Source organism: Pristiophorus japonicus, chromosome 3, assembly GCF_044704955.1.
Source record: "Pristiophorus japonicus isolate sPriJap1 chromosome 3, sPriJap1.hap1, whole genome shotgun sequence".
Lineage (NCBI taxonomy): Eukaryota > Metazoa > Chordata > Chondrichthyes > Pristiophoridae > Pristiophorus > Pristiophorus japonicus.
In genome coordinates, this window is record NC_091979.1 from 296,432,279 (window position 1) to 296,445,477 (window position 13,199).

The 13,199-nt window shown below is 47.4% G+C and overlaps 1 protein-coding gene across 4 annotated transcripts in view; it reads left to right on the forward strand.

Moving 5' to 3' along the window:
- Positions 1–3,402: 3,402 nt before the first annotated feature.
- Positions 3,403–13,199, forward strand: part of LOC139260339 (solute carrier family 22 member 15-like) — a 59,190-nt gene continuing 49,393 nt past the window's right edge. For 3 of the 4 annotated variants that reach the window (XM_070876835.1, XM_070876836.1, XM_070876838.1), the window contains exons 1-2: positions 3,403–3,582; positions 9,548–9,694. In XM_070876835.1, the coding sequence (XP_070732936.1) occupies positions 3,499–3,582; positions 9,548–9,694 (231 nt within the window). In that variant the 5' untranslated portion in view covers positions 3,403–3,498. Of the gene's footprint in view, positions 3,583–8,714; positions 8,870–9,547; positions 9,695–13,199 lie in introns of those variants that run through there. The other variant, XM_070876837.1, reaches the window with a different exon arrangement.

A 13,199-nucleotide genomic window follows, 5' to 3' on the forward strand; every position in this document is an offset into this window, starting at 1 on the left:
GGTTTTGCAGCGACCCTCGGTTGATGGTGGCTTTGTAGTCGCCACAAATCCTGACCGAGCCATCTGCTTTAAGGACAGGAACGATGGGACTTGCCCAGTCGCTGAATTCAATGGCCGAAATTATGCCCTCTCTGAGCAGCCTGTCCAATTCACTTTCAATTTTTTCTCGCATCACATATGGCACCGCTCTGACTTTGTGGTGCACTGGTCTGGCGTCCGGAGTGATGCATATCACTACTTTGGTGCCCTTGAACATTCCGATACTGGGTTGAAACAGTGACCCAAATTTTTGTAGGACCTATGAGCATGAACTTCGCTCCACAGATGAAATGGCGTGCACATCCCCCCGTTTCCAATTCATCTCAGCTAGCCAACTCCTCCCCAAGAATGCGGGGCCATTTCCCGGGACAATCCAGAGTGGCAGCCGGTTCTGTGATCCATTATGTATTACCACCAAGTTTGCACTGCCCAGCACTGGGATGATCTCTTTGGTGTACGTCCGTAGCTACGTCTCAATGCATTCCAGTTTGGGCCTGCTAGCTCTGTGTGGCCTTAGTCTCTCAAATTGTTGGGCACTCATAAGTGACTGGCTAGCTCCCGTATCCAGCTCCATGCGCACTGGGATGCCATTCAATAAGACTTTCATCATCATGGGTGGCGTTTTAGTGTATGAGCTGTGGACGTCAGCCACATGAACCCACTGAACTTCAGCATCCATGGCTTTCCCCCAGGCCTCATCCTGCATTGCAGACCCCTCGTCTGGTTCCTCTGTCTTGCAGATTAGCCTAGCCTTTTTGCACATCCTGGCCAAGTGTCCACTGACATTACAAATCCCACAGGTATATTGCTGGAACCTGCAGCTTTTCGCAGTGTGTCTACCCCCGCACCTCCAGCATGAGCTGAGATTGTTGTTAACAAAGGGACTATTACCAGGCATTCCTCTCTGATTGCCCATTTGGTTGTTTCTAAGCACTCTGATGATGGATGTTAATGGTCCCATCGTGGGACGCATTGTTCCTCGTGATGGCGTGAACTGCCGATCCCCTTTCCATTGTCCCTGTTGCGGGCCCACCCTAGAGCCTGTTGCTGCCTGGGCGGTTTCGAAATGCCCTTGCCTGTCTGCGGGGTCCTGAGCCTGCATTCACCATGTTAACTCCCTGGTCCATCGCCACGTTGGGACCAGGGCTGCGTGCGTAAATTAGCTTGGTCTCCTCTTCCCCTGCCATGCAGGTCTGAGCTATTAACTCCACCCCTTCTAAAGTCAAGTGCTTGGTCTTTATGAGTTTCCGGAAAATTCCGGCATGATTAATGCCCTCGATGAAAAGAATCCCTTAACATCTCCCCCCTGCAGGCGTCTGTGAATTTACAGAGACTGGCCAAGTGCTGCAGGTCCACAACGAATTCCGAGACATTTTGTCCCTCCCGATGCCGGTGTGTGTAGAACCAGTGCCGGACCATGTGTACGCTACTCGCCGGCTTGAGATGCTCACTGATCAGCTGGCTGAGCTCTTCAAAGGACTTGACCGCTGGCTTTTGGGGTTCGAGCAGGTCTGTGGTCCGCAGCTGGTCAGTAGATGCACCCTCCGCTTGTCAGCCGCTGTCGCTCCCAGCCAGTTCTTCATGACAAAGCTCTGCTGGAATCTTTGAAGTTGTTCCAGTCCTCACCCACACAATAATGTTCCTCTGTGCTACCGGTGGCCATCCTCGTGGTTCGGTGATTCCCGTTTCTCGTCGCCAAATGTGGTGTCCCTGCACCTTACTATAAATTCACAAGAGGCATGTATAGCAGACACAGTCACTCTGTGACCTTAACCTTTATTCCCAGGACCAAGGAATGCTGACCCTGGGTGGGACCTCCCCTTTTATACCTGGAAACCCAGGTGAGGAGTGTCTCCCGCAAGTTCACCCCCTGTGGTCGGGGTTTGCATTTCTAGGGTATAAGTACAGCGTACAGGAGTTGCATGAAGGTTACAGTTACATGAGGATTACCATTGCAAGATGTTTACATACATGACAGTGAGGGTCTGGAACTCACTGGTGGTAGAGGCAAAAAGTGCTTGGATGTGCACTTGAAGTGCCGAAACCTGCAGGGTTACGGACCTAGAGCTGGTAAGTGAGATTGGACTGGATAACCTCTTTTTGGCTGGCGCTGATATGATGGTAAGTACTTCAAGGAATCTTATGCGGCCAGAGTGATCTCCTGGACTTGTTTTGATCGCCTGGATGGGTCAGAGAGGAATTTTCCAAGATTTCTTTTCCCCAATTGGCCTGGATTTTTATCTGTTTTTTTGCCTCTCCCAGGAGATTGCATGGCTCCAGTTGGGGTAGGGTGTAAAATGTTGCGATGCCGTAAAATGTAGGGTGTCGTGGTTATGTGCGCTCAGATTGGTTGGGCCAGATGCTCTTTACCTGTCCGCCATTGTACATTGTTCATAGGTTTATATGTAACCTTCAGGGCTGCTGACCGAGGGCCGTGTGGCTCTTTGTCGGCCGGCGCGGAAACGATGGGCGGAAATGGCGCCCTTTTGCGCTATAAATTTCTATGTTTCCATAATACCAGGCCCAGCCGTGGAAGGTGCTGTGTGGGGTCAGGGTGTGATGCCTGGCCGGAGGAGGTGCTGTGTTGGTGTGATACCGGGCCCAGCCAGAGGAGGCGCTGTGTGGGGAGTGATACTGGGAGTGATCAGTTGGCCGGGGCCATTAAAGGGAGCAATGTGCAGCGGCCTGGCCCGGAAATTGGCGCGTTCCCGGCCTGCAGGACCATCAGCAGGCCGGGACCATTTGAGGGAGCAATGTGCGGCGGCATGCCACTTCAGGGAACAGCGCGTGTTGCTGCAGAAGGGTGATGGCTGATTGCACTGTGGGCATGTACAGCAGGATCGGCGAAGTTGGGGCGTATGTGCGGCGAGAGTTCGTAGAGGGACTAGGAGAGGCGTGAGATTGGGGCCCAGAAGAGACGAGGGCCCAAGGGCAGCACGGGCCAGCCCACACTGCGATGTGCGTGCATTAGGTCCGTGCAGCAGAGCTGGTCTCCAGTCATCTTGGTTAACCCTTGCACTGGACCAAGACTCTGTCAAGCCCGTGTGGCAGCTGGTGTGCAACGGTCACTCCACGTTAAAAAAAATTCACGCACAGGCATCTTCCACCCTTCAGGATGCAGTTCGGAACCTGCAATATTAGGTTCTTCATTGAAACATCTGTGAACTCATCTCTTTTTGGCGTGGAAGCAGGTCATCCTCGCTTGGAGGGACTGCCTATGATGATGATACCGGGCCGGGCCGGGGGCGGCGCTGTACAGGGAGTGCTGCGGGCCGGGTCGGGGGCGGAGCTATGTGGGTGTGATACCGGGCCGTGCCGGGGGCGGAGCTGTGTGGGTGTGATACCGGGCCGGGCCGGGGGCAGCGCTGTGCAGGGAGTGCTGGCGGGCCGGGCGTGGCGTTGTGTAGGAACCATAGCCCAACCGGTGACTCCTAGTCCGTGGTTGGTGGCGGCCGGAAAATGGATGTGGACGGGGCGTTGTTGTCGGTCGGTGAATTCGGCCGCTACCAGAAACAGCTGACGTGCACATTCGTCCTGCTGCAGGTGGGCGCTGCGGCGCCGGGGCAGGCCCGGACATTCACAGCGGCGGCGCGGGCAGACTAGGCCTCCCCGGGCTGGGACAAGACCCCCCCAAACCCTTCCTGCCAGTGGGATGTCCCGGGAGGGGTTGCAGGACGGTGTCGAGATGTCGGTCAGGGAGGGTCTGAATATGAATTGCCTTGCCGCCGATGCAAGTGCCCATTATACCTTGGTACAGTTCAGTCTCCTACACAGGGCAGCTCTGGCTCCATCAGGACAGGATGGAGACTTGAATTCACAAACCGGTACTAGCGAAATATTTTTGGATCGGCCACATTTTGGTTGAGGAATAAACTGAAAGAACTGCGTTGAGGTTTAGAGGGAGGATTGGACAGCTGGCATGTTCTTGTTGCCAAGCTTGAGCCAATGGCCTGCCAACAAGCTACAGAGAATACTCACTGCACAGGCTTTTTATAGCGTTTTGGTGGACTGGTTGGGAATTCAGGTGCTCTGCTTCAAGTATGTGCAATAATCAGCAGCTGTGTAACATTCTGGCCAATATTTATTCCTCAACCAGCATCCCTAAAACAGATTTTCTTATCATTATCTCATTGCTGTTTGTGGGAGCTTGCTATGCGCAAATTGGCTGCCCTGTTTCCTACATCACAACAGTGACACTTCAAAAGTACTTCATTGGCTGTAAAGCACTTTGGGATGTCCTGAGGTTGTGAAAGGTGCTATATAAATGCAATGTTTGTTCCTTCCCTCTTGTCTGTAACATAATGTGATGATGCATCTGTTGTTGGCTGTGCTTTTTTAATCCTCTTATGCACGCAAATAAAAACAACTCTACAGACGAGTGTCTGATTTTGAAATATGAGAATTAGGATGATGTCAAATGGAGGCCTTTCTTTGGTGGAGCATGGGGGACTGCAGGACTGAGTTCCAATGAAATTACAGATGTAATTGGATTGCTTCCCTTCCTCTGTGGGTGCCTAGATATCAATGCCTTAAAAAAAATACCATTGCTTTGTCTCTATGGAGGAGGATAACCCCAGCTCCAGTGACATCTGATATCTGGTTAGACCATGAATGGAGCAGCCACTGCCACAGGTTGAGGGGAGGTGGTCTGCAAGTGGTTCCCAGATTATAATAAGTCCCACTTTTCTAAGGTATCTATCACGTGGAATGAATTGAGTATAACTATGATGGAAAATTGGTACAAAACAGTTTAATAGAGGATTGACCAGCCTGGACCTCCATGTTGGTGAGTTGGGGCAGTGGTTGGTACAAAGTTATGGTAGGGGATAGGGGACCCTCTCCTGTGCTTTCATGTAGCAGTGATGGACTACCGAAGCATCATAATAACATAGGAGCCTCTTGAGCCTGTCCGCCATTCAAATAGATCATGGCTGATCTGTACCTCAACTCCATTTACCTGCTTTGCTCCATATCCTTTGATGACCTTACCTAACAAAAAATCTATAAATCTCAGTCTTGAAAGCTTCAACAACACTCTGGAACACTCTCCCTTATTCCCTTGCCCCAACACCCATAGCTTTTGTTTTGGGTGGAGGGTGGGGGAATAAGGGAGAGTGTTCCAGATTTTCACTATCCTGTGTGTGAAAAATTGCTTCCTGATTTTGCTCCTTAGGCCCAGCCTTGATTTTAAGATTATGCCGCCTTGTTCTAAATTTCCCCTACCAGAGCAAATAGCTTCTCGGAATCTACCCTATCGAATAGTTTTTAAGTTTTTAAACACCACAATCAGATCATCCTTCAACTTTCTAACCTCAAGGCAATACAAGCCAAGTTTATGCAACTTGTGATTTAACTGTCTAAGCCCATATTTTCTCTGTCTACCCATACTGAATCCCTTTATCATTTTAAACCCTTGATTAGATTACCCCTCAACCTTCTAAAGTTATTATTTTGCAGTGAGTTATTTCAGCAGCAGTTATGTGGCTGTATTGTGTCACAAACTTTTTTAATTAGTTCCTGGGATGTGGGCATCGCTGGCAAGGCTGGCATTTATTGCCCATCCCTAACTGCCCTTGAGAAGGTGGTGGTGAGCTGCTGCCTTGAACCGCTGCAGTCCGTGTGGTGAAGGTGCTCCCACAGTGCTGTTTGGCATGGAGTCCCAGAATTTTGACCCATTGACGATGAACAAACGGCGATATATTTCCAAGTCAGGATGGTGTGTAACTTGGAGGGGATCTTTCAGGTGATGGTGTTCCCATTCACCTGCTGCCCTTGTCCTTCTAGGTGGTAAAAGTCGTGGGTTTGGGAGGTGCTGCCAAAGAAGCTTTAGTGTGTTGCTGCAGTGCCTCTTATAGATGGTACACACTGTAGCCACCGTGTGCCGGTAGTGCAGGGGGTGGATGAGGTGACAATTAAGCGGGCTGCTTTGTCCTGGATGGGGTCGAGCTTCTTGAGTGTTGTTGGAGCTGCAATCATCCAGGCAAGTAAAGAGTATTCCATCACACCCCTGACTTGTGCCTTGTAAAGGGTTTGGGGAGTCAGGAGGAGACACATTCGCTGCAGGATACCCAGCCTCTGACCTGTTTTTGTAGCTACAGTATTTATGTGGCAGGAAGGGGGTACTGAAGTTGCATGTTCTGCCATGAACTCATTGAATGGCGGTGCAGGCTAGAAGGGCTGAATGGCCTACTCCTGCACCTATTTTCTATGTTTCTATGTCCAGTTAAGTTTCTGGTCAATGGTGACCCCAGATGTTGATGTTGGGGAATTCGACGATGGTAATGCCATTGAATGTGAAGGGGCAGTGGTTAGACTCTCGCTTGTTGGAGATAGTCATTGCCTGGCACTTGTTTGGCACAAATGTTACTTGCCACATCAGCGCATGCAGGCATGATCTGCTCCATTATCTGAAGAGTTGTGAATGGAACTGAACACTGCAATCATCAGCAAACGCTCCCACTTATGACCTTATGATGGAGGGAAGGTCATTGATGAAGCAGCTGAAGATGGTTGGGCCCAGGACACTGTCCTGAGGAACTGCTGCCTTGATGTCTAGAGTAGTCACTCTCACCTCATCTCTGAAATTCAGCTCTTTTGTCCATGTTTGGACCAAGGCTGTAATCAGATGTGGAGCGGAGTGGTGTAGCTGTACTGGAACAGCTTGGCTAGAGGCATGGTTAGTTCTGGAGCACAAGTCTTCAGCATGATAGCCAGGATGTTGTCAGGGCCCATAGCCTTTGCTGTATCCAGTGCGCTCAATTGTTTCTTGATATCACGTGGAGTGAATCAAATTGGCTGATGACCGGCTTCTATGATGGTGGGGACCTCGGGAGTAGGCCGATATGGATCATCCACTTGGCATTTCTGACTGAAGGTGGTTGCAAATGCTTCAGTCTTGTCTTTTCCATTTGTGTGCTGGGCTCTGCCATCATTGAGGATGGGGATATTCATGAAGCCTCTTCCTCCCATTAGTTGTTTAATTGTCCACCACCATTCACAATGGGATGTGGCAGGACTGTAGAGCTTTGATCTGATCCGTTGATTGTGGGATTGCTTAACTCTGTCTATAGCATGCAGCTTCCCTAGGTTGGAACCTTATTTGTAGGTAAGCCTGGTGCTACTCCTGGCATGCCTTCTGCACTCCTCATTGAACCAGGGTTAGAGTGAGGGATATGCTGGGCCATGATGTTACAGATTGTGGTGGAATATAATTCTGTTGATGCTGATGGCCCACAGCGCCTCGTGGATGCCCAGTTTTGAGCCGCTCGATCTGTTCTGAATACATAAGAACATAAGAAATAGGAGCAGGAGTCGGCCACTTGGCCCCTCGAGCCTGCTCCACCATTCAATAAGATCATGGCTGATCTGATCATGAACTCAGCTCCACTTCCCTGCCAGCCCCCCATAACCCTTTCCTCCCTTATTGCTCAAAAATCTGTCTACGCCTTAAATATATTCAATGATGCAGCTTCCACAGCTCTCTGGGGCAGAGAATTCCACAGATTTACAACTCTCCGAGAGAAGAAATTTCTCCTCATCTCAGTTTTAAATGGGCGGCCTTTTATTCTGAGACTACGTGCCCTAGTTTTAGTTTCCCTTATGAGTGGAAATATCCTCTCTGCATTCAGTTTGTCGAGCCCCCTCATTAACTTATATGTTTCAACAAGATCACCTCTCATTCTTCTGAACTCCAATGCGTATAGGCCCATCCTACTCAACCTATCTTCATAAATCAAACCCCTCATCCCCAGAATCAACCTAGTGAATCTTCTCTGAATGGCCTCCAATGCAAGTATATCCTTCCTTAAATACGGAGACCAAAACTGTACGCAGTATTCCAGGTGTGGTCTTACCAATATCCTGTACAGTTGTAGCAGGACTTCTCGACTTTTATACTCTATCCCCTTTGCAATAAAGGCCAACATTCCATTTGCCTTCCTGATTACTTGCTGTACCTGCGTACTAACTTTTTGTGTTTCATGCACAAGGACCCCCAGGTCTCTCTGTACTGCTGCACTTGGCAATTTTTCTCTATTTAAATTATAATTTGCTTTTCTATTATTTCTGCCAAAGTGGATAACCTCACATTTTCCCACATTATACTCCATCTGCCAAATTTTTGCCCACTCACTTAGCCTGGTCTATATCCCTTTGCAGATTATTTGTGTCCTCCTCCCACCCATCTTTGTATCATCAGCAAACTTGACTAAATTACACTCGGTCCCTTCATCCAAGTCAATAATATAGATTATAAATACTTGAGGACCCAGCACCAATCGCTGCGGCATCCCACTAGTTACTGTTTGCCAACCGGAAAATGACCCATTTATCACTATTTTTTTCTGTTAGTTAGCCAATCCTCCATCTATGCTAATATATTACCCCCAACCCCATGAGCTTTTTTTCTTGTGCAGTAACCTCTTATGTGGCACCTTATCGAATGCCCTCTGGAAATCCAAATACACAACATCCACTGGTTTCCCCCTTATCCACCCTGTTCGTTACATCCTCAAAGAACTCCAGCAAATTTGTCAAACCTGATTTCCTTTTCATGAAACCATGCTGACTCTGCTTAATTGAATTATGCTTTTCCAAATGTCCCGATACTGCTTCCTTAATAATGGACTCCAGCATTTTCACAACGACAGATGTTAGGCTAACTGGTCTATAGTTTCCTGCTTTTTGTCTGCCTCCTTTTTTTTTAATCACACTTAGTGCCACACAACACGATGGAGAATGTCCTCAGTGTGAAGACGGGATTTCGTCTCCACAATGACTGTGCGATGATCACTGCTACCAATGCTGTCATGGATAGATGCATCAGCGACAGGTAGATTTGTGAGGACGAGGTCAAGTAGGTTTTTCCCTCGTGTTGATTCTCGCACCACATGCCACATTCCTAGTCTGGCAGCTGTGTCTTTCAGTGCTTGGTCAGTAGTGGTTACTGAGCCACTCTTGGTGATGGAAGTCCCTCAACCAGAGTACATTCTGTGCCCTTGCTACCTTCAGTGCTTCTTCCAAGTGGTGTTCAACATGGAGGAGTACTGATTCATCAGCTGAGGGAGGGCAGTAGGTGGTAATCAGCAGGTTTCCTTGCCCATGCTTGATTTGAAGCCATGAGACTTCATGGGATCTGGAGTCAATGTTGAGGACTCCCAGGGCCATCCCTCCTGACTGTATACAACTGTGCCACCACCTGTGAGTCTGTCCTGCTGGTGGGACAGGATATACGCAGGGATGGTGATGGAGGAGTATGGGACATTGGCTGAAAGGTATTCTGAGAGAATGACTGTCTGCCTGTTGTTTGACTAGTCTGTGGGACAGCCCTCCCAATTTGGCACAAGTCTTCAGATGTTAGTGAGGAGGACCTTGCATACTTCCTGCCACATCTGAAGCGTGGGATACCACACGAGCAGATGGGTATTCAGTGGCTTCTCCTGGGGGTTAATGGGTGATAACATTCATTACGGTCAATATAATGAGTTCACATAAAGTGTTTACTTTGCAGATTTACGTGGCCTGTCAGTCAATGCTGATTGTACTAGTGGGAGCCCAGCCCGAGTACAAGATAAACACAGTGGAAGTGCCCAGCACGCATGAAGAGCTTGTCAAGCATGTCATATTTGAGGAAGATTTCACCTCCATTGCAACTGAGGTAAGTGAGCAGCGCCAGGTGTTTATGTTTTATAGTAGAGTCTCTTGTGTGATATGTCAGAAATATTAATTCCTCACCAGCATTCTCCTTGCTTGCCAGGGGTGGAGTCCACATCTGCTGGTCACCCTTCTGTACTTCGCCACACAGTCCATTATTCCTTTACAGTGAATGTCAGCACGCTAGTTGACTGCAGAGGCATCATAGCTGAGCCAGAACCTGACCTTGTGTGATGCCCACATGACCAAGTAAGGGGAAGCTAAATTAGTACATGAAGGAGAAAGGACTTGAACATAAGAACATGAAATAGGAACACCTGGCCCCTCGAGCCTGCTCCGCCATTCAATAAGATCATGGCTTATCTGATCATGGACTCGGCTCCACTTCCCCGCCCGCTCCCCATCACCTTTTACTCCCTTATCACTCAAAAATCCGTCTAGCTCTACCTTTAATATATTAAATGACCCAGCCTCCACAGCTCTCTCGGGCAGAGAATTCCTTAGATTTGCAACTTCCACCTCTCAGTTTTAAATGGGTGGCCCCTTATTTCTGAAACTATGTCCCCGAGTTTTAGTTTCCCCTATGAGTGGAAATATCCTCTGTGCCTCCATCTTGTCAAGCCCCCTCATTATCTTATATGTTTCGAGAAGATCACTTCTCATTCTTCTGAACTCCAATGTGTATAGGCCCAGCCTACTCAACCTATCCTCATAAGTCAACCCCCTCATCTCCGGAATCAACCTAGAGAACCTTCTCTGCACAGCCTCCAATGCAAGTATATACTTCCTTAAATACAGAGACCAAAACTGTACACAGTACTCTAGGTGTGGCCTCACCAATACCCTGTACAGTTGTAGCAGGACTTCTCTGCTTTTATACTCTATCCCCCTTGCAATAAAGGCCAACATTCCATTTTCCTTCCTGATCACTTGCTGTACCTGCATACTAACTTTTTGTGTTTCATGCATAAGGACCCCCAGGTGTCTCTGTACTGCAGCACTTTGCAATTTTTCTCCATTTAAATTATAATTTGCTTTCCTATTATTTCTGCCAAAGTGGATAACCTCACATTTTCCCACATTATACTCCATCTGCCAAATTTTTGCCCACTCACTTAGCCTGTCTATATCTCCTTGTAGATTTTTTGTGTCCTCATAATTTGCTTTCCCATCCATCTTTGTATCATCAGCAAACTTAGCTACATTACACTCGGTCCCTTCTCCAAGTCATTAATATAGATTGTAAATAGTTGAGGACCCAGCACCGATCTCTGCGGCACCCCACTAGTCACTGCCAACCGGAAAATGGCAATCAGACTAGAGTGATATTTTGTTTGGATTAGATGAGTAGGGTGGGAGGGGGCTGGTGTGGAGCATAAACACTGGCACAGATCTGTTGGGCCGAATGGCCTGTTTCTGTGCTGTACACTCAATGTAATTTCCATCAGTGGGTAACTGGATAACTAACTGACAGTAACCGTGGCTGATTATCTCCTTGCTAACCCAGGGTTGCTGAGACCAATTGTAGCAGACTGGGATCAAACCTGTGACCTAATTGGCCTGTATAGCTCAGCTAATAATTGTGTAAATCTGCTGAGGCATCGGGGGGCCTCAACATTTATAGGGTCTTGTGTGAGAGGGGCTGGTTTTTGTTAATATGACTTGAGTAGTGGATGTTTGGCAGAATCTGTAGATTCTGTAGATTTGACAGGATTGGGATAATGAATTAAATTTCTGTAAAAGGTTGTCTTTATTCTTTCCATATCTTGCAGCTATTTCCATATGGAAAAGTGGTCATGGAGGTTCACCTGAACAGTGTTTATGTGTGAATTCTATCTAACTACCTTGGCACAAGCAGTCATTGACTTCTAGTGTAATGTGCCTCAGTAAGTCAAGTCAGCTCTGTCTGCTGACCTTTTCTTTTATCCCACCCTTACTTTTCTTAAGGCAGTGATCTGTGTTAAAATATGGTTCTAACTCTTCACGAGCTTGGGTAGTGAGTGTCGATAGGTTTTATTTGAATGTGAGAGGCGTTATTAAATGAATGACTAAAAAAAATGATTAAGAAAGGGAAGATAGACTATGAAAGTAAACTAGCACGAAATATAAAAACAGATAGCAAGAATTTCTATAGGTATATAAAAAGGAAAAGAGTGGCTAGAGTAAATGTTGGTACCTTAGAGGACGGGACCGGGGAATTAGTAATGGGAAACATGGAGATGGCAGAAACTCTGAACAAATATTTATATCAGTCTTTATGGTAGAGGACACTAATAATATTCCAACAGTGGATAGTCAAGGGGCTATAGGGGGAGAGGAACTTAACACAATCACAATCACTAATGAGGTGGTACTCAGTAAGATAATGGAACTAAAGGTGGATAATCCCCTGGACCTGATGGCTTGCATCCTAGGGTATTAAGAGAAGTAGCGACAGGGATAGTGGATGCATTGGTTGTAATTTATTCCCTGGATTCTGGGGAGGTCCCAGCAGATTGGAAAACTGCAAATGTAACGCACCTAGTTAAAAAGGAGGCAGACAAAAAGCAGGAAACTATAGACCAGTTAGCCTAACATCTGTGGTTGAGAAGATGTTGGAGTCCATTATTAAAGAAGCAGTGGCAGGACATTTGGAAAAGCAAAATTCGGTCGGGCAGAGTCAGCATGGATTTATGAAGGGGAAGTCATGTTTGACAAATTTGCTAGATTTCTTTGAGGATGTAAAGAACAGCATGGATAAAGGGGAACCAGTGGTGTATTTTGGACTTCCAGAAGGCATTTGACAAGATGCCACATAAAAGGTTACTGCACAAGATAAAAGTTCACGGGGTTGGGGGTAATATATTAGCATGGATAGAGGATTGGCTCACGAACAGAAAACAGAGAGTAGGGATAAATAGTTCATTCTCGGGTTGGAAATCAGTAACCAGTGGGGTGCTGCAGGGATCAGTACTGGGATCCCAACTATTTACAATCTATTAACGACTTGGAGGAAGGGACCGAGTGTAACGTTGCTGACTATACAAAGATGGGAGGAAAAGCAATGTGTGAGGAGGCCACAAAAAAATCTGCAAAAGGACATAGACAGGCTAAGTGAGTGGGCAAAAGTTTGGCAGGTGGAATATAATGTTAGAAAGTGTGAGGTCATGCACTTAGGCAGAAAAAATCAAAGAGCAAGTTATTATTTAAATGGAGAAAGTTTGCGAAGTGCTGCAGTACAGCGGGACCTGGGGGTACTTGTGCATGAAACACAAAAGTTTAGTATGCAGGTACAGCAAGTGATCAGGAAGGCCAATGGAATCTTGGCCTTTATTGCAAAGGGGAAGCCTTGTTACAGTTGTACCGGGTATTGGTGAGGCCACACCTGGAATACTGCGTGCAGTTTTGGTTTCCATATTTACAAAAGGACATACTTGCTTTGGAGGCAGTTCAGCGAAAGTTCACAAGGTTGATTCCGGAGATGAGGGACTTATGAGAAAGGTTGAGTAGATTGGGCCTCTACTCATTGA